Source organism: Pelodiscus sinensis, chromosome 12 (assembly GCF_052426305.1).
Source record: "Pelodiscus sinensis isolate ZL-2025 chromosome 12, ASM5242630v1, whole genome shotgun sequence".
Classification (NCBI taxonomy): Eukaryota; Metazoa; Chordata; order Testudines; family Trionychidae; genus Pelodiscus; species Pelodiscus sinensis.
This window is the reverse complement of record NC_143063.1, coordinates 30,089,470-30,114,862: the sequence shown is the minus strand read 5'-3', so window position 1 is coordinate 30,114,862 and position 25,393 is coordinate 30,089,470. Positions and strand designations below refer to the sequence as shown.

Below are 25,393 nucleotides of genomic sequence, written 5' to 3'. Positions count from 1 at the left end.
CAGCAGCCCCTGGCCGCAGCTATCTCTGGCTGCTGGCCTGCCCCAAACAGGGACTCTTGCTGGAGCAGCTCCTGTTTGTGGTGACCATAGCTGGCCACGGATAGGGGCCCATGCCCGCAGCCAGCTAGGGCTTTCGTCAACAAGGGGCTGCATGGGACCTCCACAGACAGAGGCTGCTGCCTCTCTGCAGCGGGGGCGGGAGGCAGAAGGTGGGAGAGAAAGGCGGCACTGCGGAGATGGTTTCCCCCCCCAACCCTGGCTTCTGGCTCCCCCCTTCTGCCTCTCATACAGGAGCAGCAGGGGATGGGAAGCGAGTAGTCGAGAGCTCCATTTGACTGCTTATGCTTATTGGGTAGTCAAATAGTCGACTATTTGCTTAGGCCCCTATCAGCAACATATATTTATGGAATTTTAAATACCTGAGTTATTTAAGCAATGCCCCCCTCCCTCCCTCCATTTCTCAGCAATGGACAATAGCGGCTCCTTTAAGACTCAGGGTAAAAACCAATTCATCTGTTTTCACACAGGCCAAAAATGTAACTAAAAGAACATATGTAAACACGGATAAATCCATTTTATGTAAAGCTGCCCTTTGGTAAGAGCTTAGTTGTTTTTAAAGGTGCGCGTCTCTATCCTAAATTTGCTTAAATTGAAACACTGAAAAAAGTTTCTAAAATACTGTATCTTGCACTCCCTTGTATACATACAAATAGTAAATGAGTATCAAAAACGTCATTCTATGTGCCATTTTAACTGCCATCTTGCTAGGAATTGCTTTGTTCAGCTTTTGTAGTTTTTCCCACATGCTGTGTAATATTTTATAAAGAAATTGGCCCTTTCTAAATGTAACTTTTCAATTCTATTGTTATCAACAACTCATATTTTTCTCTCTCCCATCTAGGCTCTTATTTCAAATATCTCAGCAAACTACCACCTTTTGTATGTCTCCCCCCCGCCCCTTCAAAATCACTTCTGTTTTCTCTAACAGAAGCTAACTTCTGTGTCATACTATGAAGTATAACTGTAGCCAGCAGCATTTATTTTTAGCACCTATTTATTATTTACTACTTGCCTGACTTAAGTTTTCATATTTCATTCTCTCTCTCAGCAATACCATGGACTCTAACTTAGGGATGCGAAAGGTTAACTGGTTACCAGGGTAACACTCTAAATGGGTAATGCTTACCAGTTCCAGTTAACTAGTAACGGGGAAAAGGGGGAACTGGAGTAACTCCTCACCTGCCGAGGATAGGGGGCTGCTCCAGCCCCGCAGGGGGCCCATGGTGGACAGGAGCTGCTCTCATCTGGAGCAGCCTCTGTCTGCAGAGTGCTGGGGTGCCCAGGAGGCATGGGGCTGTTTCTGAGTGAGGTTGGGGTTGGGAGCCCCGTGGCCAGGGGGATGCTCCAGCCAAGCTGAAGTAGTCCCTAGCCCAGAATCCTGCTTTTGTTGGTTAATGGATTAAATGCTAGGCAGATCTAATGTTTAACTGATTAACCAGTATTTTACATTCTGACTCTAACTACAGGGTTCTCTCTCTACAGTCCTAAAGCTTAATTCATTTTTGTGATTGACAAATGATTCTTTTCAGGATTGACTTCTTTCTCAGACTTCAAATAATCTCTGTGCCTATATTAACTGATATATTGTTTCGCAATACAATTACTTTTTTTTTTAATCCTTTCTAGACCATCTTTTTGGTTGGGGAACGAGACTTTGAAAGTGCCAATAGCACTCTTTGCTTTGAATAGAAAACGGCTGTGTGATCGATTAAGGGGGAATAAAGACGTCCCAAAGAATGCTATTGTTTTGCTGCAGGGTGGCGAGGAAACCCAAAGATACTGCACTGACACTGGCATTCTCTTTCGCCAGGTAAGATGTTCATTATTCAGAAACAAACTTTTGAATTACTACTTTTCTCAGATTGTGTCTCTGTCTCTTTCATTCACTTTTTTTCTTGTAATGTTTCCCTCTCTTTATTTTAGACTAGGAGGTAGATATTCAAACTAATCTAGGTTTTGCTACTTCCAGTTTTGCAATGCCTAGCTGATTTAGGAGCCCAACTTAATTTTCAAAAGGAACATGGGCATCTAAGAGCCAGAATCTCATTGACAGTTGATGGGATTTAGACTAGGTGCCTAATCACTTTTGAAAATATTCATGGAATCTCATAGATGTAGGGCTGGAAGGTACCTTGAAAGGCCATCAAGTCCAGAGCTGTACTCTGAGGCAAGCCCTAGTGAACCTAAACCTTTCTGAAGGGTTATTGGGGCCCCAAACTGGTTGAGACATCTAGGCACTATTGTATTATAAATAATAATAATTAATAATAATAGGATGTATGTTAGCTAGTGTGTAATTGAATAGTCCTGTAACTGCATCAAAATTGTAGTGATTACACAACTACTTGATAAGTCCCTGGGTGCGGGGCCTGCAGCCAGTGTCCTTCCAGCCTCGCTCCTGGGAAGCCCCCGTCACATCACTCTGCTGCCTCTGGTGGCAAGAACTGGTAAAAAGAATTCATTTGTAAAGTGAATTCTACAGTACTGCTTCAGTTTTGTGAACTTAACTTTCACATTTTGAAGAAAGGGGAAAAAGTAGATATTTATCTTCTGTGACAGCATGCTGTTTAGGTTTCTAGGGGAGAATGATACACAGTCTATAGTCACTTTTTGCAGAGAGTAAAATAGAGGTTTACTCCCCTAATCAGTTTTAGCTTTGCCTCATCACCTTGTCAAATTTTGTTGTTCTGTCTCTGACTCATCTTTGAGTTTTGTCCCTTCCTTTTTGTTCCCAATATAAAATATCCCTTGATCTCAGAACTTGGTACATTTTGTGCCCTTTTTATTGCAGCTTCTTCCTCTGAAGCAACTCACTTGCCCCCCCCTCCAATTTGCCCAAAAACTCTACTACAATTTAGGGCTTAGAGCAGGCTACTCAATATGCGGCCTGCAGCCTATTTGCGGCCCGTGATGCGGTTTGGGCTTGCTCAGTACTCAACATGCAGCTAGCGGGTGGGAGCCAAAACAAAAAAGTAGTCAATATAATGGTCTTCTGTTGAGATGTATTTTAGTAGTTAAATTCCTGGATTGTCATTGTTCATTAAAAGTGCTGTCATCTGGGTGGAAATCAGGTAAATATTGCATTTTATTAATATCAGCACAACTGACTTAAATGGGGCCTGTATGTTGTGTAGTCTTGCCTTAATCTTTGTATTCATGCCTGTCAGTGTGAAAGGAGCTATTTGAATATATTTGTGTATTGCAACCACACTTAAGTTGTGGTCCTTGGCATGTGCTGTGAGTATCATTTCAGCCCCCGGGGCTTCCAAAATTGAGTAGCTCTAGTTCAGAGGCACAATTTGCCCATCATATTTATTCTTCTTACTCTCTTCTTTTTTCTGACTGTTTTCTTTTTGCTAAGCTTTTATCTTATTTGAGATTGTAAAGTCTTCAAGAAGACTCTATCTTGTATAATAACACACTATATAAGTAATAATTGTTAGTTCCTGGAAATTGCCAGTAGCCTAAAACAAAGTTTGTATTACAGTGGAATGAAATGAGGTCTAAATTATCACAAAATCTATAAAAAATTGTGATACATGAAACAAAAATGTTTTTATGGGAGCTGACTGAAATTTGACTTCATATTAATGAAGTGTTGGTATAATATGTATTACATTAGTAGTTTGGGGTGGGGCACTTAAGGGATAAAGTAATGATGTTTTATTTACTTATATAGGAATCTTATTTTCATTGGACTTTTGGAGTAACTGAACCAGAATGCTATGGAGCACTTGAGGTTGATACAGGAAAATCCATTCTCTTTATCCCGAAACTCCCTGAAAGCTATGCAGTTTGGATGGGAAAGTAAGACATCTTTTTCAGTGTAGTCACTTATTTTAAAATTCTAAACTGTCATGTGCATAATGTAATTAATTGATATTTCAGTTTTAATAGTGGCTCTAATGGTATTGAACAATGCTGGATTAACTCCATTGGAGATTTGAAATGTTTAGCCACAGAACAAGGAGAACTGTACAGTAAGCTTTCTTAAGCTGCCCTAGTTGTTTACAGGTTTCAGAAGGGTTGAGTTAATCTATTACAGGAAAAACTTAAAAAATAACAAATAGTTTAGTAGCACTTTAAAGACTAACACAACATGTAGATGGTACATGGGCACAGCCCACTTCTTCAGATGATCGGAGTTGTTTACCTCAGGCCTGACTTGGCAGGGCCACTTCTGATGGTGAGAAGGAAGTTCAGTCTCCATTACCTCACTCAGTTCTTGGATTCTAACAACTGATGTTCTTGTTCTGGGATAGTCTATGAAGCATTTATGAGATTTGACAAGCACTGAACTAAGATGAATGCAGCTTATTTCATGTACATTCTAAACATATTTCTCAAAAGATAATTTAGGATTTTATATTGATTGTACATCAGTTTAAACTCATATTGTCCCAGTCCTTAATAATCCTGCTTATCCACTGACATGCCATGTGACCTTAGCAAATCACTTGACCTGCTTTCACTTCAGTCATTTCATGTAAGACCAAAATAAAACCAAATGAAAATATCATGATGCTGCCTGTATACGTAAATTAGCTGAATAAGCACCTGATCCTGTGGAATGCTGAGCACCACCTGCTTGGTACAGCATTGAGGGTTGGACTGTCAGATATTATTAGGGTAGCTTAAATTAGTGTCTTATTGAAGGCCTCATCTTGCATTTATTGAATCTCTCTGTCGCATACTAATTTAAAAAATTCAGAATTATGTTTTAAATTGATAGTGATAATATAGTTTTCAAGTTGGTTTAAAATGAGTTTTCCGGAATTCTGTTGGGTAACTCATAGACTCATAGAGACTCATAGACTTTAAGGTCACAAGGGACCATTATGATCATCTAGTCTGACCCCCTGCACAGTGCAGGCCACAGAATCTCGCCCACCCCTCTTAGAATAATCCTCTCACCTATGTCTCAGATATTGAAGCCTTCAAATACTTTGAAGGCCCCAACATGCAGAGAGTCCTTCAGCTGTGATCTGTGCCCAATGCTACAGAGGAAGGCGAAAAACCTCCAGGGCCTCTGCCAATCTACCCTGGAGGAAAATTCCTTCCTGACCCCAAATATGGCGATCAGCTAAACACTGAGCATGTGGGCAAGACTCACCAGCCAGACACCCAGAAAGTTCCCTATAGCAACTCCTATCATCCCTCCATTGACCTATTTCCAGCTTTTATTAAAATAACAAGCTTTTATTTTTAAGGATTCTGGGTGCAGCCCTCCTCTTCCCTTCCCCCTTGCACAGATGTTTAAGAAAATATAATAAAATATATCAATAGCAAGGCATTTTGCCAAATTGTTGAATTCTCAGTGGTTTGGGTTTGTACACATGCTGCTTAATGAATGCATAGATACACTTTCCGATGGGTGAATTCTTCTAACAATTCCCTTTGATGTGAGGCAGAGGTTGGTGAATGAATCTGCACACTTGCAATGCTTTTTTTCTCCAGTCTCCTGAGTCTACCTTGCCATTGGGAATGTAGGATTTATCAGACCCAAGGTTCATCTAATGCAGTAGTCTCCAACCTTTTTACACCCAAGATCACATTTTAAATCTCAGAACAAGCAAAGATCTACCGCCCCATCCTTCCCCCAAAACCCCATCCCTTCCCTGAAGCCCCGCCCTCTCTCTATTCTCCTCCTCTCCATCACTTGCAATCCCCAGCCCTTATATACTCTAACTGCCACTTTTGTTCCCAATTCTTATGTAAGAAGAGGTGTTTCCAACATTTGGCCTGTCTGGTCTGGACCAAATGTTAGAAAAGTCCCTTCTTTTGGAGTCCCCTTTATTCCTGGAACGAGGAATATAGGGGTTACCGAAAGAGCATGTTTGCTCTTCCACTAAAAAAAGCAGAGGAACAAATGCATCCCTGGATGTGGAAGAATTTTTTCCAGAATATCTCTGGAATCTTGGAAAAACTCCTGCAGTCTAGCCATACCCTCACTGGGTTGAGAAAGGATGTGTGGGCTCTAAGGTGGGAATGAGGGATTTGGTGTGGGAAGGGGGTGAGAGGTTCAAGCTCTGGGAGGAAATATGGATGCAGGAGGAGATGGGGAAGGGGATGCTTGGGGAGGGGGCTCCTGGCTGGGGTTTGTTGGGGTCAGATGGAGGACTGGGTACTACGCAAGCCACAGGCTTGTGGCTGTGAGGGCAGGAATTTGGGTTAGGGAGTGTAAGAGGCTCAGGGCAGGGGGTTCCAGTGTATGATAGGCTTAGAAGTAGGGTCTGGGGGGAAGGAGGGGAAGGTGCAGGAGTATTATAATGCTGTGGCCAGATGGGGGCTTGGCCCCAATTGGGGGTTTGTTGGCCAAGCTTCATTTTTGAATAAAATACTATGTCAAACACAAAAAGTTTTTGCTTTGTCTTTATGAGAAGGGCAGGGAACCAGTTTTGAGTCAGGGAGTCACTGACCCACAGAAAACTCAGTTGTGGCCACACAAGGGAGATGCAAAAAAAAAAATCTCACCTCCTCCTCAAAACCCCCCAAGCCTCACTAATGTGGCCCCGACTGTGCTGGTGGGAGCAGGGGACATGGTACTGGGGAAGGGTGCTAGTGGGTGCTGGAGCAGGGGACAGAGTGTTGGGGTGGGGGGCAGGGTTCTGCAGGAGGGCACAAGGGAGAGGGAACAGGGTGCTGAGGGGGAGGGGACCAGTGGGAGCAGGGGACAGGGTGCTGGGGTGGGGGCAGGGAACAGGGTGCCAGTGGGGGGCAGGGTTCTGCAGCAGTGACAGTGGTGGCAGGGAGTCCCCTGCACCATCCTTCTCCCAGGACTCCCCTCCCTCCCCCATGCAGGGGAGGGAAGCCCCTGCACGTGCCTCCTCCGGGGCCAACTCCTCCTCCTGCGGAGCAGGGAAAAGCACCCGTGCACCTCCTCCAGGGGCTACTCCCCCTTCCTCGGCGCAGGGAAGGCTCAGTGCGCACCTCCTCTGGAGGACCTCCCCCCCTGCAAGTTCTGCCACACCACAGACCTGAAGGAGGGGAGCAGCCAGCGCACTTCCAGAACCCCCGGAAGTGGCACGCAGCTGCAGGACTTCCTTCCCCCCTGCAGTAAGCCGGCACTACCTCCATTTTCGTTGGAGGTAGATAGTGGGGGTGGGAGGAAATGGGGAGGGCCCTGATCACGATCGACTAGTTGATCACGCTCGATTGGTTGGTGACCACGGATCTAATGTAATATTCTGTTTCTGACCATGACTGGTGCTAGATGCCGCAAAGGAAGGTATAAAAGAACCTCCTCACTGGGCAGATGTGGGATAATTTACCTATCAGATTTAAGTGTTAACCATGGTATCTAATAATTAGAGATTGGTTGAAGACCTGAAACATCAGGCTAAATATCCCTTCCAAAATTGTTATGATCAATTTACTTTTTGAATCTTGCTAAGTCAGGAGGTAGGAGAATTCTTTTTTAAGAGCCTTCTTTTCCCCCTTTTTAACCTGGTCCTTGACTTAAGCCCGCAAGACCTTCCATTAACTCTGCATTATTGAGTAAAACGCATATTACAATGCAGTGCTGTTTTGGTAAACCTTGTGCAAACTTTACTAAAGTGACATGGGTGTAATAAAACCTGTAGGCTTACGAACAGAGCACAGGAAGTGTATGGATGCTGAAATTGCTAATGCCCAGATTTGCAAACAAGTCCTTCTCCTTGAATCTAATTCCAAACTGACACTAATCACCTTGTAATTTCATCTAGGCATTTTTGGTTGTTGTTTAACAAGGCTTTTTGCATATTAAAGAATTTATAACTCTTGTCTTTTGTTTATTATTTGATCAGTTTTCCTCTTTCAGATCCATGTTCTGTTTCAGTCTTCTGAATTTATGTTTCTCAAAATGTGATTGTTGTGGCTCTCGGATTTTCTGTACCTTAGACTGTATCACAAGGCTACAACATCCCTTCCCCCATTTACCACTGTATCTACCTCACCTGGATTTGGTCTAGCTACAGTGTTCCCTCTAAGATTTTCCAACTGTGAGAGGAGTGAGTTTTGTCTTGTGCAGTCATGTTTGGAGAGCTGTGTGTGGCAGTGAGCTCTGAGAGGCGAAAGAAAAGTGCGGGAGAGTGGGAAAGAGAGATGCAGAGGGCCCCATCCCCAGGAGAAGCTGCACTACAACCCGGCTCCAGCTTTGGGAAGCCACCATACGGCCCACCCAGGGAGTAGTCGGGCAGCCACTATGTGGCCCTGGCCACAGCTCCAGCCCTGGGGAAGGGCTGGAGCTGGCCCCTGGAGCAGCGCCCCCACCATACGGCCCCGACTGCCACAGCAGCCCTGGCCACCCCACACACTGACTCACCTGGGCTCTGGAGAAGCTGCCTGCCACCCAAGACGTAGCACCTCCAGCCTAGCCCCAGCCATCAGAGCAGCCGCCTGCTGCCCACAATGCAGCGTCTCCGGCCCCCACCGCTGGAGCAGCCGTCACCCACCACAGGGCCCCCGCATCCCAGAGCAACCAGGCAGTCGCTGGCTGCAGCTTGAGCTCTGGGTAGTTAGGGACAGCAAAGAGATGTGTGGCTAAGCCCTCAATCACCCACCAGCACTACCCAAAGCAGCAGCAGCTCACCTTCCACCAGCAAGCTGCTACGCGGCTCTGCTTAGGAGATGGGAGAGGTGGACATTTTCTCTGTATGCTTGCACAAGCATGCACCTTAGAGGGAACTTAGTCCATCTATATAATTCTTTCTGGGAGCTTCAGACCAAACTAAACTTTTGCCGTGATTAGGGACAGCTTCTTCAAAAATAAATATGATTTATTGGTTCATAGAAGCCTAAGCAGAGAGAAGCATGGTCATTACAGTTAAAGCTGGTGTGTATATTTATATCTAAATCCAGGCTTTCTTTGTCAGTTTGGGTAGATTCTCTTTAACCCAGGCTCTCCCAAGCTTTGTAGGATATCTTCTGCAACACCTTGAGAGTCTGACATCTCCAGTTCAGGGACTCTCTCTCCTCAACTCTCAGGATGGCTTTTATCCAATCCAAAGATATGACCTGGGATCAGGTACCTTGCCAAAACAGCTTGTTTGTTTCTTTAGAAAGGGTAGGCTGCGTTCTCCCAATAGTAGATTCATGCTATTGTGAACTGTATTGTTCATTTGGGCACCAAGCAAACAAGGTTATCTGCAGTAATTAATATGTTTTCTGGAATCCAAAGGCTTTGATTTTAATACTTAACTAGCAACCTAATTCAGCAAACCTACAGATATATAAAAATCTATTTATATAGCACACATAAAAGTAAATGCAATTACTTCCCACAAATTTCACAATGCTTAGTTGCAAATAGTTTATCTGTAGCATATAGCACGTGGGTGTACAGTATATAGTGCTATATCTTAAAAAACAAACAAACCCCAAACCCTTCACTTTTCATGCTAGAGCCTCAGAGCATTGTAATGATCACAATGCATCTGATAATCTCAGACGTTAATGATGTTATCCACACAACATCCCTGTGAGAGAGGGAAATATTTAAATTCATTTTACAGATAAGTAGCTAAAGCACAGAAAGAGAACATGCTTAATTTTACTTGCATGCTTGGTCTTATGGTAGTTCATGGAGTTACATATGTATTACTTTATGCTCATGAGTAAGTTTTTGCTAAGTTCAGCACTAGGGGAGATGAACCTCCATCTTCTGTTCCAGACCAGTGCTTTAAAACCACCAAACTATTAGACGATGAAGTCTGTAGCTCTTTGTTTTTTTCTATAGAATCATAGAACTAGAAGGGACCTTGAGAGATCATCAAGTCCAGTCCCCTGCCCTCTCAGAAATACCATCTCAATCATCCCTGATAGATGTGCTGTTAAATATCTCCAGTGCTGGACATTCCACAACATGCCTAGGTAATTTATTCCAATGTTTAACCACCCTGACAGTTAGTTTTCCCAAATGTCCAACCTAAACCTCCCTTGTTATAGTTTAAATACATTGCTTCATGTCCTATCATCAGAAGCCAAGGAGAACAATTTCCCCAACCCCCCCCATCCTTGGGGCACCCTTTTAGATACCTGAAAACCGTTATGTCCCCTCTCAGTCTTCTCTTTTCCAAACTAAAAAAGACCAGTTCCTTCAGCCTTTCCTCATAGGTCATGTTTTCTAAACCTTTAATCATTTTTGTTGCTCTTCTCTGGATTTTCTCCACGTCTTTCTTGAAATGTGGTGCCCAGAACTGGACACAATACTTCAATTGAGGCCTAATCAGTGCAGAGTAGAGAGAGGAATGACTTCTCATGTCTTGCCCACAACATTCCTGTTAATACATCCCAGAATCATGTTTGCTGCTTTTTTTTTTTTTTTTGCAACAGTAACACACTGTTGACTCATGTTTACCTTGTCTATTTATGACTGCTAGATCTCTTTCTGCAGTACTCCTTCCTAAACAGTCATTTCCCATTCTGTTTGTGTGAAACTGATTGTTCCTTCCTAAGTGGAGGACAGTAAAACTCCAATTGTCTGGCATCCAGTGGTCTGGCACTCCTGATAGTCCGGCACCACCTGGAACCCAGAAGTGCTCCAGGCAGCCGGACAATTGGAGCTGCTCTGCCCCAGGCTTCCCCGAGTCAGCCTCTGGTCAGTTTCAGAAGTGGCTGACTTGGGGACGCTGGGGTGTTGGGTTGGTCCCGTAGCGCCGCCCCTCAGTGCTCTGGGACCAACGTGGCAGGATCCCAGCTGCGGTGCTCTGCCCTGGGCTTCCCGGAGTCAGCCACTGGTCAGTTTCAGCAGCGGCTGACTTGGGGAAGTCTGGGGCAGAGCAGCTGAGTTGCTGCCAGGTTGGTCCTGCAGCGCTGCCCCCCCTTCCCCCTCCCCAACCTCTCATAGCCCCCCCTTCTGATAGTCCGGCATATTTGATAATCCGGCACCCCCTGGGTCCTAAAGGTGCCGGTTTATCAGAAGTTTACTGTACTTTGCATTTGTCTTTATTAAACTTCATCCTATTTACCTCAGACCATTTCTCCAATTTGTTCAGGTCCTTTTAAATTATGACCTTATCCTCCAAAACAGTTGCAACCTCTCCCAGCTTGTTAACCTCTGCAAACTTAATAAGAATACTTTCTATGCCATCATCTAAATTAGCGGCGCACAACGCATGGGTTGTGACCCCTTTGGGGGTCGCAGATGATGGGGAATTTTCCCGAGGGTTCAGATGGGGGACCAAACCCCTACCAAATCAATTTCAGGCACCCTTCTTCAGCAACCAGCTTTATTCAAGAATGCATTCCAGGGCAGGAACTCCAGGATACTCTCAGGAGAACTGCAACTGCCCTCACACAAGACAATATTTTTTGTATTACCTTGCATGGTAATCATCCTGTACTCATTGACCACTTACAATTACACACATACACAGGTCATGCCCTTATGCAGCAAATCTCCTCCAATCACTACATATCACCTCACATTCCATTCCCAAACTATCTCTTCAGAGCAGTACTTCCTCAAAAACAGATTAATACCAGTAAAACAGGTTTATACCAGTTTTACTTATCTTCTTACTTGTTGCTTACCTGTGAACATGCATGTGTACCACTTTACAAGGATCAGGCTTAACATCTAGGTCACACCAACAGCAAGTTAATTTTATCCTTCATTCCCCCCATTGATCATAATTAATCTTACGCATTCTTTCCTATTCATCCTCAAACATGTAAGTGTCTTTGTAGTCTATCTCGTGATGGTTCTATACATTTAGCAGTAGCATCTGTTGAACTTTGTTTTCTGCTACACTCGCTATCTTTTGTAAGCTCCTTTTAATACAGCATAAGGCTAGCTGTATTATTATATAGAGAGAGCATATGAATACAAGAAACATCAATATTCCCATCAACACCTTCTTCATGAGTTCACTTAATCCTGTTCCCAACCAATTCAAAGGATTCCAGTCTTGCAATTGCTCCCTAAATGTTCTTGTCTGGGTGGACAATGTTTGGATTTCCTTTATCCTTGTGGTTAGGTTTGAACTCACATCAGAAACTTTAACACAACACTCTGGGCCTATTAATCCACATACCTCTCCTTGAGCCGCTAGAAGATAGTCAAGAGCCAGTCTGTTTTGTTGGGTAAAGATTCGCAATTCATTTAAATTTTCTTGTACCACACCTAGTGCACCCTTGGTGGTAGTCATAAATTTCTCTATAAGCAGGGATATTGTTTTCAAATCATGATTTGTTTTTGCCTGCCGTACCCATGGAATGGTGGTTTCAGCTACTGCAAGGGCAGTTTGCTCTACCCAATTCCATACTTCCTCCCAAGACCCCTCCTGCTTCTTCCTGATATGCCCTGGCGGCAAAGTGTCAACAGTTCTCATAGCTGGTGCCACGAGACCGAAATAACAAAGCCCTGAGGCATTTTGCAGAAGCCTTTTATAGGCAAATTTACCACATATCCACCAATAATTATATACGTCTCATGAGCTGGACTGATACATCATCATGGCTCGGTTTTCAAATGTGGTGTTACCTTCCTTGCAATTATCTGCACTAGTGGTCCCTCCCCAAATTGTTGTTATTTGTGGTTTGAATAGAGTACCCCAAAGACATGAGGTAGACATAGTGGAACCATTATGCCAGACATGTGTCCCATTCACTTTCGTTATAATGTGCATACAGCTTGATGTCCCTACAATGGTGGTACCTGTAAGGTTCCTACATAGGGGACTTGTACCACTAAATAATAATTGGATGCACCCAGTCTGGTTGAACCACACAGTTTGGTCATTTCGTTCCAGTAATGTGTCACTAGTCCAGTTTTGTTTAACGGAAGGGTACCCGTTTGGTATCCACTATGTGTCTTCCTGGGTGGTCGCAGCGCTGGGCCGGCTGCCATTTTGTTCTCCCCGCATGGCGCCCGGTGGGAGCAGGGGGAGTGGCAGGAGAGCGCCACTGATCTATATAATTGATGAAGATATTGAACAGAACCGGTCTCCAAATAACCCCTGCAGAACCCCACTTGTTATGCCCATCCAGCATGACTGTCAACTATTAATAACTACCCTCTGAGAACTGTTATCCAGCCAGTGATGCATCCACCTTTTAGTAGCCCCATGTAAGTTGTATTTGTCTAGTTTACTGATAAGGTCATATGAGACTGTATCAATTGCCTTACTAAAGTCTAGCTATACCACGCCCACTACTTTTCCCTTATTCACAAGACTTGTTATCCTATCAAAGAAAGCTGTCAGATTGGTTAGATGTGGTTTGCTCTTTACAAATCCATGCTGGCTGTTACCTTGTTATGCTAAATGAAGCGCAAAAGATAATTTATAGGGGGAAAAGGCAGCATGCTGCATTTATTGAGAATACAACAGTAGCATATGCTTTTCAGTCACTCTCACATACATACACACATGGTCCCGCCAGACGATGTTATAGTTACCAGTCCAGAGTCTGTATCAATCTAGTGGCCAGCAAGATCAATAACAGAGGAGGAGCAGGGACTTTTGTCAGTCGTGATCTGATGCTCTTCTTGAGTTGGTGGCAAGACGAGTCCAAAGTTCCATAGCAAAGCACCCTGCTTTTATAATCCTTTTCTCTGTTGAAGTCTATAGATTCCGCTGTGTCGGTTATCTTGTTGATGTCAATCATTCCCAAAACATTTCTAAAGCTCATCCTGTAATCAATCGTCTTTTAGGGGTGCTTGCTTCACTTTAAAGCCATCAATCTGCCAACCTGATCACTCCTTGGCCATGGGTATGCATTGGTGGTAACTGATGGTTCTACTGATGCTGATCAGTCTGTTTTCACCCACGCTCACTCCTCCTCCTTTGGCCATCTGGTTCTGAGCAATAACCTTTGCACCTTTATCTCGACACATAAATACCACTTCCACACATAAACAATCTTTCACAAGGCCTTTCGAAGAAAAGCATAACATTGGTATCTCATATTGGGCAAAGCAAGAGGCATTGTAAATCAAACCATTAAAACTTCAGCCTTTAACATCCCTCTAATCTTATTAACATAGACACCATACCAGAACTCTATTTTCTTACTTGCTAAACTTTAAAACTAAAGGGCTTAATTTAATAAAATGATAATATGTTACCTTACATTGCTACATTACTATACCTAAAATACAAATATATAAAAAAAGAATAAAACCTTCAATCCAAACAACCTATCATCTTATTTTCTTTCAGGTGTTTGTAGATAAATTCCTTAATTACCTGCTCAATTATCTTTCCTGGCATAGAAATTAAACTGATGGGTCTATAGTTTCCTGGTTTGTTCTTATTTCCCTTTTCATAGATGGGCACTATCTTTGCCTTTTTCTAGTCTTCTAGAATCTTTCCTGACGTCCATGAATTTTCAGAGATGATAGCTAAATGATGAAGGACATAGGCAATTCTCTTTCCAGATCCTGTTTTACTACTTCAGTAGTAAAAATTGCTCAATACCATAGCCCTTGAGAAATTGGCCTATTTGTATTAATTTACTTTTTCAGAATTTTAATTGTATTTGTCCCGTGTCTAACAAGTTAAACTTTTTGGTCCCTACAACATTTCACAATCTTACCGTTTCTAATTTTGTTGTGATCTCACATTGGATTGTTTCTATCTGAAGCCATAACCTTTATTTTAATGCTAATTTTGAGGGATGTGATTGCAGCCATTTCCATGTGTTGAACTGTCAGACCATATGGCAGGGCATGTCTGCTGTCTTCTGAGAGAGATTGAGTGACTGTTATAGTCTTTAAAGCTACTTTGGAACTGAAATTGTTTATGATCATGTTAGAGTAGAATATTACTATCTGGAATGTTCTAGTATGAAAGGTGCACCTGTCTGGCAAAGTGTAGATGTTACTTCACTCCCATATGTACACCATGAATCCTATTCCAGGTGTAAGTTATTTGCCTGTTTATAGTTAAAGCATTACTACCTCCTCATTGGTTCTTTTATGCTAGTTGAGATAAGCTGTTTGCTGCCCATGGTGATCATGAACATCTGATCTGAAAAAAAAGCCTTCTAAATATATCCAGTATCCATCTTTTCATATTGTATTTCCCCATAAAGTAGTATTCATTTGTAATGTACATATTATAGCTTTCTCGCTCTAATGTTGTGAGATGCTCAACAATTTGTTTAGTGAATTATAGGTTTCTTATATCAAAGATTTTGGTAAAACTGAATTTTGTTGTAATTATCTCTCTTGGCAGTATATATTAGAGTATTTTTATCATCACTGGTATCTTTCAGTAAGGATACAGAGTGGAGTCTGGAGAACAGAATCCCTGTCTTTGATTCTTATTTTGTTTTGTCAGCCACTGTCATGTACCTTTACTACTTGTCAGAAAGACGGATGAATAACTCATTTGTGAGTCAGAAGTCCTGCTTCATAAGTTGGTTGGCAGGAGGTGTACTATGCTGATGTTGAGTTACTCCTCTGAAGACTCAATTTTAAGTCAAAATGAGTATTAAAAGAAAACCAGCAAATTAATTTGCCTTCCATACCATTTTTGTTTATCTAACATGTTTTGCCTTTTCAGTTCTCTTGTATGCAGATGAAAAGGTACTATCAACCCACCAAAGACAATGTTAATTAACATCAGAGCAATGCAAATTGCTTTTATCTTTGTTGTACAGTATTCTGTAGTCTTAGATGTCTCTTTTGACATCCAATCTCCCAGTTCATAGTGCAACATACTCTTAATTTATTTGTTGCATTGTTTTTTATTTAAGGTACATGTGGAGAGTTGTGTCTATGCATTTTTGTCTTGACACACACACACAGCATGAGTGAGTCTTAAGAGGTTTCTGTATAAAAGTTTAAGGGTTGTTATCAGTTGTTTGTAATATCCTGTTTAACTCTTAACTTTTTGTAGCTCTGTCTCATTTTCAAGGTAATAAATTTCCTTTTGTTACACATCTAAGAAAACATACACAATTATGTGTGTAGAGAGCTGTTAGGTAAAGTTTGGACATTGGCCAGTAGGGAAGTTAACTTTTTTTCTTGTTCATCTTGCAAAAATGGGTCTGCTGTGCTTTTTTTATTTTATGATCTTATTTTGCTAAAGACAATCTAGTGCTACAGAGCGAACTGGTTTATAGCTGGATGGAGTGTGAGATTACAACTCTGATCGTGAATATTGCAATCTTGATTTTTTTCATTGACTGTTTTGCTTATCTTTAAGCCAGTGAATCTCTGCTAATGCAATATCAATTAACTATTGAAGTGATGATACAAAGCTCTAATGGATGCTTAAACCCTATAAGGCAGAGTTAAAATACAGCATAGAATTTATTGAAGGCAGGAAGTAAGGATTGGCAGAGTTCAATTTAATGAGCTTGAAGACTTGAGAAGACAACACAATCAACAAGTATCAGTTGGATACTAGAGATAAAGTTCTCCATGTGAGAGTAATCAAGCTTAACATGAAAAGTAATTAGAACAGGTTCTATAAATACATTAAGAATAAGAGAAAAGATGAAGGAAAGTATAGATCGGGGGGGGGGGGCAATAAGTAGACCACAGGATGGACACAGTTCAGCAGGGTTAGCCCCTGGCAGGCCACTGATGCTTTATTTACCTGCACGTCTGACTGCTTGCGTCTCCCGTTGGCCGTACATCACTGTTCCCAGGAAATAGGAGCTGCGGGAAGTGATATCCTAGTTCAATGGTGATCCGTGGTTAACAGGAGGTGCAAGTGGCTGAACCTGTGGACAAACAGGTACATAAAGCTTATTGTCCATCCCTGGTGTAGATCCTCTACTTAGCTGGGGAAGGAGAGCTAACAAAGAATGACATCAAGAAGGTCCAAGTGCTTAATGCTTATATTGTTTCAGTCTTTTCTAAAGAGGTTGATTGTAACCAGATGTTTTTCTTTGAGTGATGTCCCCATGGGTACTCCACAGTTGGTGTTGGGTTTGTCCCTGCACCACAGATTGGAGACTTTGAGAGCAGTGATTGGGTGGGCTGCATATGGGCAAGCAAAGAGCGGTGCTCTCGCCTTTGAAGTTGCGTGCGCAGCCCACTTCTCCTCAATTCCTTCTTCGTCGCCCTTGGCTGCAGACGGAGCTTAGTTCTCTCCTCCTCAGCATGCTCTGCAGGACAAAGCAGAACCACTTTCTCAGTATAAATAGTCCTGAGGCACTCAGGACTTCTTTCTCTTTACAGAGAGACCAAAAAAACCAAAACAAAAAATGGCCACTGCCACCAGCTTTTGTCGCCATGCAGCGGCAAGCCGCGCAAGAAAAAGATACAGGAACCAGTGACCTATGAGCAGTCAGCTTGTACAATTACAGATACCTTCTGGGAGACATGCCAGACTTTCCTAAGAAGAAAAGATGCAGCAAATGCTGACAAATTATGCCAGCCTCAGATGCCCACAGCAAATGTATACACTGTTTGGGAGACACATGTGTACCTCACAAATGTGTCCATTGCCGTAGCCTCACAACAAAAGCTCGCAAAGAAAGGAAGTGCACAGCATCCTAGACCCCTCTAATCATCAAGGGGGCAATAAGGGCTTGAGCGCAATTTCTCTTCAGGGCAAACATTCAAGCCCTTCACATCAGAGAACATGCTCAGAAACTAGACCCTTACCGGCCCCCACAGTCTCCCCTCAAGAATTAGCAAAGGAGATGAGCCAGGCACTTCAGACACCGCAAAGTCTCCTCAATAATGGGCTCAAAGACGCGCTCGAAACAGCCCTCAAAATCAGCTACCACAAAAAGGGCACCTAACAAGGGCCTTGTGGTGACAGAGGCACCACTGGCATTAATGACACCTGGCTCGCTGCAGGCACGCTCAAGATCCCCAGCACGTTGCCAGCCTACGGCACAACATTCGTCTGTGGCACAGAACACCAACAGGGCTAGCTCCAGCCACCCTCTAGTACCTCACACTAACTCTAGATCCCCTGGGGTCATGGCTACACCCATGCCAGCACCACAAGTGCCGACCACCATGGCAATGGGTCACAAGCCTGCATCCTGTTGCCATTCCTCAGGTTGCAAAACACAAGCGCCACCAGGGCATTACAGGGGGACCCTGTCCCCTCCTGAGCCTTCACCACGACACTGTTCATGATCCCCACTACAACCAAGGGGCTCGGCATGGTCACTGTCCTTATCATAATTCAGTGCCTACCATGGGGATACAGGGAGCATGTTCTCCTTGTAACACTCATCCCCAGATAGGGCACACGTACATTATGGAGCGTACAGACCAGCACATTATCAATATCCTCTATGTCATATTAATTGGCATTACTATGACACTCATCACAGCCGATGGTCTCCCTATCATTACTGGGCACCATGACACCCCCCTCACTGCGCCGCCTACACCTGCACAAAGGTCACTTCCCTCCATGCACTCAGGTGCATCAAATTCCCCATCTGAGGGCTCAGATCTAGAGGAAAGACAGATCGAGGATGACCCAACCATAGCAAGGGAGATCAGGAAAAGGGAAGAACAAGTTGGGTAGACACCTGTCAGGGAATGTCTAGGTTTACTTGGATCTGCCTCAGCATAGAGGGCTGGGCTCAATGATTTCCCTAGATACCTTCCAGCCCTACATAAATGATTATATGTTGTGGCAAGGTCCTTGCCCAGACTCTTGCCCTGGGATGCCTTCTGGTCTGCAAATCATCAGGAGACCCTCTTCTTGGTGCAGTCACCTGTGCCTTTATTATCAGTTTCCTACCACCTTCTATTTACAGAGTCTTTACAGCTCAGCAAACCTTTCCTTCACCTTCTGCCTGGGAGCACACTCAGCCACACCCTGGGTATGTCAAGACTACAAGGTTTTTGGTTTATTTTCCTCCAAAAAAATGACTTTTTTTCCAAAAAACTTCCACTGAGTCTAGACTGCTGCCGCATTCTTTCGAAAATAAATTGAAAGAACGTGGCAGTTTTTTCGACCACGGAAAACCTTGTTTTACAAGGAATAATGCCTTTTTTCGAAAGTGCTCTTTCGAAAAAAGGTGCTATGTAATGCAAACTGTACTTTTTCAAAAGAGAGCATCCAGACTGCTTGGGTGCTCTCTTTAGAAAAAGTGGCTTGCTTTTTCAAAAGTACTGGTTGTAGTCTAGACGCTCTTTTTCGAAAGAGGCTTTTTCGGAAGTATCTTTCGGAAAAGCCTCTTTTGAAAGAGGCTTGCAGTCTACATGTAGCCCCTGACCCCTTGCTCTCCTTCTGGCCTCCTTCCTCTGCCTTATACAGGCAGTCCCCGGGTTATGTACAAGATAGGGACTGTAGGTTTGTTCTTAAGTTGAATCTGTATGTAAGTCGGAACTGGCGTCCAGATTCAGCCGCTGCTGAAACTGACCGCCAATTCTGACTTACATACAGAATCAACTTAAGAACCCCAAGCGTCCCCAAGTCAGCTGCTGCTGAAACTGATCAGCAGCTGATTCCAGGAAGCCCGGGGCAGAACAACTCTGCCTCGGGCTTCCTGTAGTCAGCGCTGGTCAGTTTCAGCAGCGGCTAAATCAGGACGCCTGCGGCAGAGCAGCTGGGGTGCTGCTGGGTTGCTCCAGTAGCGCCGCTCTTCGGCACTACTGGACCAACCCAGCAGCACCCCATCTGCTCTGCCCCAGGCATCCTGATTCAGCCGCTGCTGAAACTGACCAGCAGCGGCTGAATCAGGACCAGAGCAGCTGGGGTGCTGCTGGGTTGGACCAGTAGCGCCCAGAGCGGCGCTGCGGAACCAACTGGCAGCACCCCAGCTGCTCTGCCACAGGCGTTTGGAGAAAAGCCTAGTCTGCTGCGGGGGGGCATACTAGCTGCGCCCCCCCCACCCCAGCAGACCAGGAAGACACGGGCGGCGGACCGAGACGCACCGCGGTCCCGCCGCCTGGGTCCTCTGCAGCTTTGCTCCCCGTCTCCCTGGTCTGCTGGAGACCAGCTGACCAGGGAGACGGGGAGCAAAGCCTCGGAGGACGCCGGCAGCGGGACAGCCGCAGGGCGTCTGGGCTGTCCCGCTGCCAGCTTCCCCCGCGGCTTTGCAAAGCCTCGGGAAAGCCGGCAGCGGAGCAGCCCAGGCGCGCCTGGGGTGCCTCGCTGCCCGAGCCCCCCCGCCGCTTTGCAAAGCCTCGGGGAAGCCGGCAGCAGAGCAGCCCAGGCGCGCCTGGGGTGCCCCGCTGCCCGAGCCCCCCCCCTCGGCTTTGCAAAGCCTCGGGGAAGCCGGCAGCGGAGCAGTCCAGGCACGCCTGGGCTGCCTCGCTGCCCGAGCCCCCTCCCCCCCGCGGCTTTGCAAAGCCTGGGCTGCCCCGCCGCCGGCTTCCCCGCGGCTTTGCGCTCGGGCAGCGGGGCTGCCCCGCTGCCTGAGCCCCTCCGTGGTTTTGCTCTGCGTCTTCCTGGTCTGCAGACCAGGGAGACGCAGAGCAAAGCCCCAGAGTACACGGGCGGCAGGACCGCGAGGTCCCGCAGTCCGTGTACTCTGGGGCAGCCCCATTCGTAACTGTGGATCCGACATAAGTCGGATCCGCGTAAGTCGGGGACTGCCTGTATAGTCTTCCGGCTAATGAGGCCCATAGCTGCTTCCATTAGCCCATCAGGCCTGGGCTTGCTCAGCTGTCTACAATCAGTCAGGCTACAGTGGCAGAGCTCTGGCTTAGCCAGCAGTCTGTCACTACGTGATTATATGACTGAGGAATACTTCGTTTTTGTATTCAAATATCTATTTGAGATATGTATTCAAATATCTCATAACTACAAAAGTGAGCAAGGAACATTTTTCATGAGGAGTAATTTCAAGATGACAAATACAGGATAATTTTGTGTTTTTTAGGATGCCTATGGGAACTGTGGTTCCACTGCAGATCTTAAAGTGATAATAACATATTTGACAGACCCCCCCCCCTGTTCTTTATTAAATGGACTTACGGACACAAATATGCATAACTCAGAGATGCTTGGGGCAAATTGCCTCATGTAACCTATCAGTCTGTCATAATCCATTGGGTATGTATACTGTATCTTATTTTGGTGACTGTATCATTCTTGGGCGTAAAGTTAGGTATATGGGGTATGGAATGGTTTATGTTTTTAAAAGTGCAGAGGCATTCCATCAAGGGTGTTACCCTCCATGTCTAGATGACTAACTGTAAACAGTTTTCTTTGTCCTTTAAGTCTTAGCAGTGGTTGGTCTTAGGAAATCACATGTTCACCCCAACTGGTAGGGGCTGACCAAGTAATGATCCATGGAAGGGTGGAATGTAGAAACAGAATTCCTGCCCAAAGGTGGACTCTGTAAAACAATGGAAAGTTAGGAGATTTTTTTGTCCTTGGATGACATGGCATACCCAAGAGACTAGCTAAAGACCCCAGGGAAAAGGAGACTTCTCTGCTTTGAAGGCTTAGCTGGAATAAGAAAACTTTTAGGGTAGGTTTGTAATAAGTTTGTACTGAGGTTTTAGTGTTAGAATTAGCTAAGCAATTTCTGTTATTTTAAGTTTGTAATCTACTTTGTTCTTCTGTTTTAGTTTATAACCTCTTAAATCCTACTGCTTGTACTTAATAAAATCACTTTTATTTACTATCAAGCCCAGTGTAAATAATTGTTACCTGGGGGAGCAATCACTGTGCACATCCTCCTTTCATTGTTAAAGGGGGGTTACTTAAATAATTGATGTGGGATTCTGATCCCATTTGGGGAATAGTATCCTAGGAACCTGGGCCCTAAACTGCATTTTCCTTGGACCTGAAGAGTTTCAGTGTCTGTATTGCTCCTTGGGGCAGAGGAGGAAGTGTGAACTCAACTATGTGCCTGGCCCGGGGGGAGACCATCTGATCTGGCCCAGAAGGACAAGATAGTAAGAAGCCCCGGAGAACAAAGAGGTGAGTGTCAGTGGCTTTGTCAGCACTCTGGGAAGTATCCCCAAGGGGTCTTCTGTGACTGCACCCCATCACTATACATATGGCAATTATGCTCTTAATATGGAGATTGAGTAAGAGCAGTTTCCCTAGTGTTTAGATAGGCTCTTCCTTGGTTGAAGAATCTGTTTTAGGCATCAATTGAGGGGAGTTATTTTATATAATATTTTGATTCAGCCTCCTTGTTGGTGTTTGGGTGGCAGACACACATTCTCCCATGATGTCTTAGAGAAATGTCTTTCTTTTGAGAAGTATCTGTTCCTTCTCTTACTTCTTTGCAAGATATTTCATAAAGTCAAGAAAAATATACGGGTGTAAGGGTTATAAAAATAGAAATATGTTAAAAAATGTTAGTATATTTCCAAGCTTATGTGATGCAAAGCTATTAGCAGTTTTTGTTTTTATACTTAGAAAGGATTAAGTTGGTGTGACTGCATATCTTGCAGAGACTTCAATTTTACTAATTAATGATGCACCTGCCATTTTCCTTACCTTAATTATAAATGACAGAACTAGTCACTGTGCTGATTAAAGATATTTTGTAAAGTGAAACATACTGTACAACAGCTGCTTTATGTGCAACACATGCCAAAATAACTTAATTGCCTTGCCATATAATGAACAGTTTTTAGTGAAAATAAAAATACTTTAACTCTTTCAAGCTTTATTTTAATTGAAGATATGTATATTAATTGGGGGACTGAGCAAATATTTATACACAATTTCATATGTTTTTTAGAAACTGAAATATAATTTAGTGGTGGAGACGATCTAACTTTTCTTTCCATTTTAAGTAACATCTACATGGAAAATCTACCCTTGACTGCTAGCTACCTTCATATACAAATAATAATTTGAAAGCTGTCTATTTGATAGCTGTACAGATATTTATCTAACACCCTAAAGAGCAGATTGTTTTGCACTTTCGCCATTGTCAAAAGAGGTTAAGCCAAAAGCAGCCTATGCTTCTGAGTGCTGAGCTTGAGACAGTTTGTGGCATTTTTCAGAAATGCTGTGCATACACAGCCACTTCTGAAAATGGTAGACCAGGTGACCTCTGAATGTCAAAGAGTAAGCAAATGGAAGATTGGGGATTAGGATTCAGATCTCCAAGTCTGGTTCAGACTGCATTGCTCTTGCCTTACCCTTAGCATTCTTACTGTGGGATATGATTGGGGATTGTAATCATTTGTATAGAGCTATGGCATTGTTTTCTCAAATTTATGTTTCTTTCTAGGGTGGAGGCTGTTGACTTGCGTGGCTTGAGTTGCATGGCTTGTGCATCTCTTGTTAAATGGCATGCAGTATGGTAAATGTGTAACCTCCCTGGAAAATACTTTGTCAGGGTTTAAATAGAACTCGATAAATTCATGGAAGATAAGCCTTTTAATGACTGTTAGCCAGGATGGGCAGGGTGTTTATCAGGCCTGGGAATGGGTGAAGGGATGGATTGCTTGATGATTATCTGTTCTGTTCTGTTTCCTTCTGGGGCACTTGGCATTGACTACTATTAGAAGACAGTATATTGAACTAGATGAACCTTTGGTCTGACCCAGTATGGCTGTTCTTAAAATACGCTGTTGTACGTTTATTTTCTTATTCCATGGTAGTAGTCAGTTACTGTTGAACTCTGTAATTACCAGTGCATGTGATAATCCTAGGTTCTGGCTTCAGCAAGGCAAAGCTTACAGTAAACAGGCACTGTGCCAACTAAGTTAGCTTCTCCAGCTCTGTCAACAACTAGTTGCTCAGTGGTGGCTTTAAAGATGCCCATTGCTCTTCTTCTTTGTGTGAGTTTCTCAAATTGAATACAGGTTTTTTTTTTCAGGCATGGTCATACCAATGCTTTATGTAGACCATGGATATAATACTGTCTCTCTGTGGTCCAAAATTACACTTTGTCTGTATTTGGTACTGCGTTCCAATTTGATTTGCTGCTTCACCTCCAAATCTCTTTCAGCATTAGTGCTTTCCTAGCTTCTCCCTAAAATGGAATGTGTTTGGGACTATCCAAAAAAAGCAAGATTTGTTCTGTTTTAAATTTTCATGCTGCTTATTCCTTATTATTCTGTTCTTTTTCCTAAGTGTAGTAATTTCCACACCTGCCTTCTATACCTTTTTCTAGTAGTTCATTTAGACTTACATTATGATAATTGTCAGAATTGTGCTTGCCACATTTGATAATTGCATTTCTGTAACCTCCTAGTACCTTCCTAATTCTCTGCTTTCTCAAAAATTGATAGTAGTACAGGAGCTTCATTGCGTGACTCTCTTAATACGTCAACTATATACATGTCTGCCAGTTCACACTACAGGGTCACATTTTCTTAGTATCTGTGTCTCTTTACAAAGGATGTTAAGAGGTGAGTAATTCACTAATCATGTACAGGCAGTCCCCGGGTTACGTACAAGATAGGGACTGTAGGTTTGTTCTTAAGTTGAATTTGTATGTAAGTCGGAACTGGTACATATTGTAGGGGAAACTCTAGCCAAACATTTTTTTTAGTTTTGGATAGCATAGGGAAAGGTTAACTCCCCTCTAATGTTTGTTTTGCTGTCTGTTCCCCTGTTCAGAAGATTTCACATCTATTTCTGTCCCTGTGACAAACTCAGGACTAAAGGAGTAACTCATCAAATACCAAACAGCTCTGCACCATGCTTTGAGCTAATAGCTTTATTTCCACACACCACCCAGGGTTCTAGGAGGAGGGTCCTTTTTTTGCTAACACAATGAGGCCAGCACTTTGTTTGTTTTGGTGGAGTCTTTGTTTGCCCAGGGAGCCCAGCATGTATAGGGGGAGGAGGGGCGGAGAGGCTGCTTTTGTCTGCTGTTCGGCAGCCTGTTGCTCAGGGGAGGGGGCAGCCTGTTGCTGGCAGGGGGGAGGGGGGAGGCATGCAGGATGCGAGGCCGCGGGGGGGGGCAGCGGGCATGGGGAGGCACTTTTCCTCTGCCCGGCAGCTCTGCGGGATCCCTGTCCCTGTGGCCAGCTGCTGCAGGCAGAGGCCAGTTGGAGCCGGCCGAAGAGGAGGAGGAGGTGGATTCTAGGACCCAGGTGAGCGAGCCCCTGGGACGCTGCTGCGCTCCGGGAGCCCGGCATGTATAGAGGGGAGGAGGGGCAGAGAGGCTGCTTTTGTCTGTTCGGCAGCCTGTTGCTCAGGGGAGGGGGCAGCCTGTTGCTGGCAGGAGGGTGGGGGGGGCAGCGGGCGTGGGGAGGCACTTTTCCTCTGCCCGGCAGCTCTGCGGGACCCCAGTCGGAGCTGGCCCGAGGAGGAGGAGGATCCTAGGACCCAGGTGAGCGAGCCCCGGGAATGCTGCTGCGCATGTGCGGGAGTTGCCTCACCCCGTTCGTATCTAGGGATCCGACGTAAGTCGGATCCATGTAAGTCGGGGACTGCCTATAGTCAATAGAATTTTAATCGACTACACGATTAGTCTATAAGGGAAGAAGCATTCCATCCAGGCTTGTGCCAGATCTGGGAGCTAACCCTGCTGCGGCTCTGCAGCT

General features: G+C 44.3%; 1 protein-coding gene across 1 annotated transcript in view; it reads left to right on the top strand.

The window, feature by feature from the left end:
• The window catches only part of PEPD (peptidase D), a 254,950-nt gene that overhangs the window by 6,732 nt on the left and 222,825 nt on the right, over positions 1 to 25,393 (top strand). Inside the window, exons 2-3 of the mRNA XM_075940101.2 lie at positions 1,687 to 1,870; positions 3,740 to 3,867. Of these exons, the coding sequence (XP_075796216.1) occupies positions 1,687 to 1,870; positions 3,740 to 3,867 (312 nt within the window). The remainder of the gene's footprint in view (positions 1 to 1,686; positions 1,871 to 3,739; positions 3,868 to 25,393) is intronic.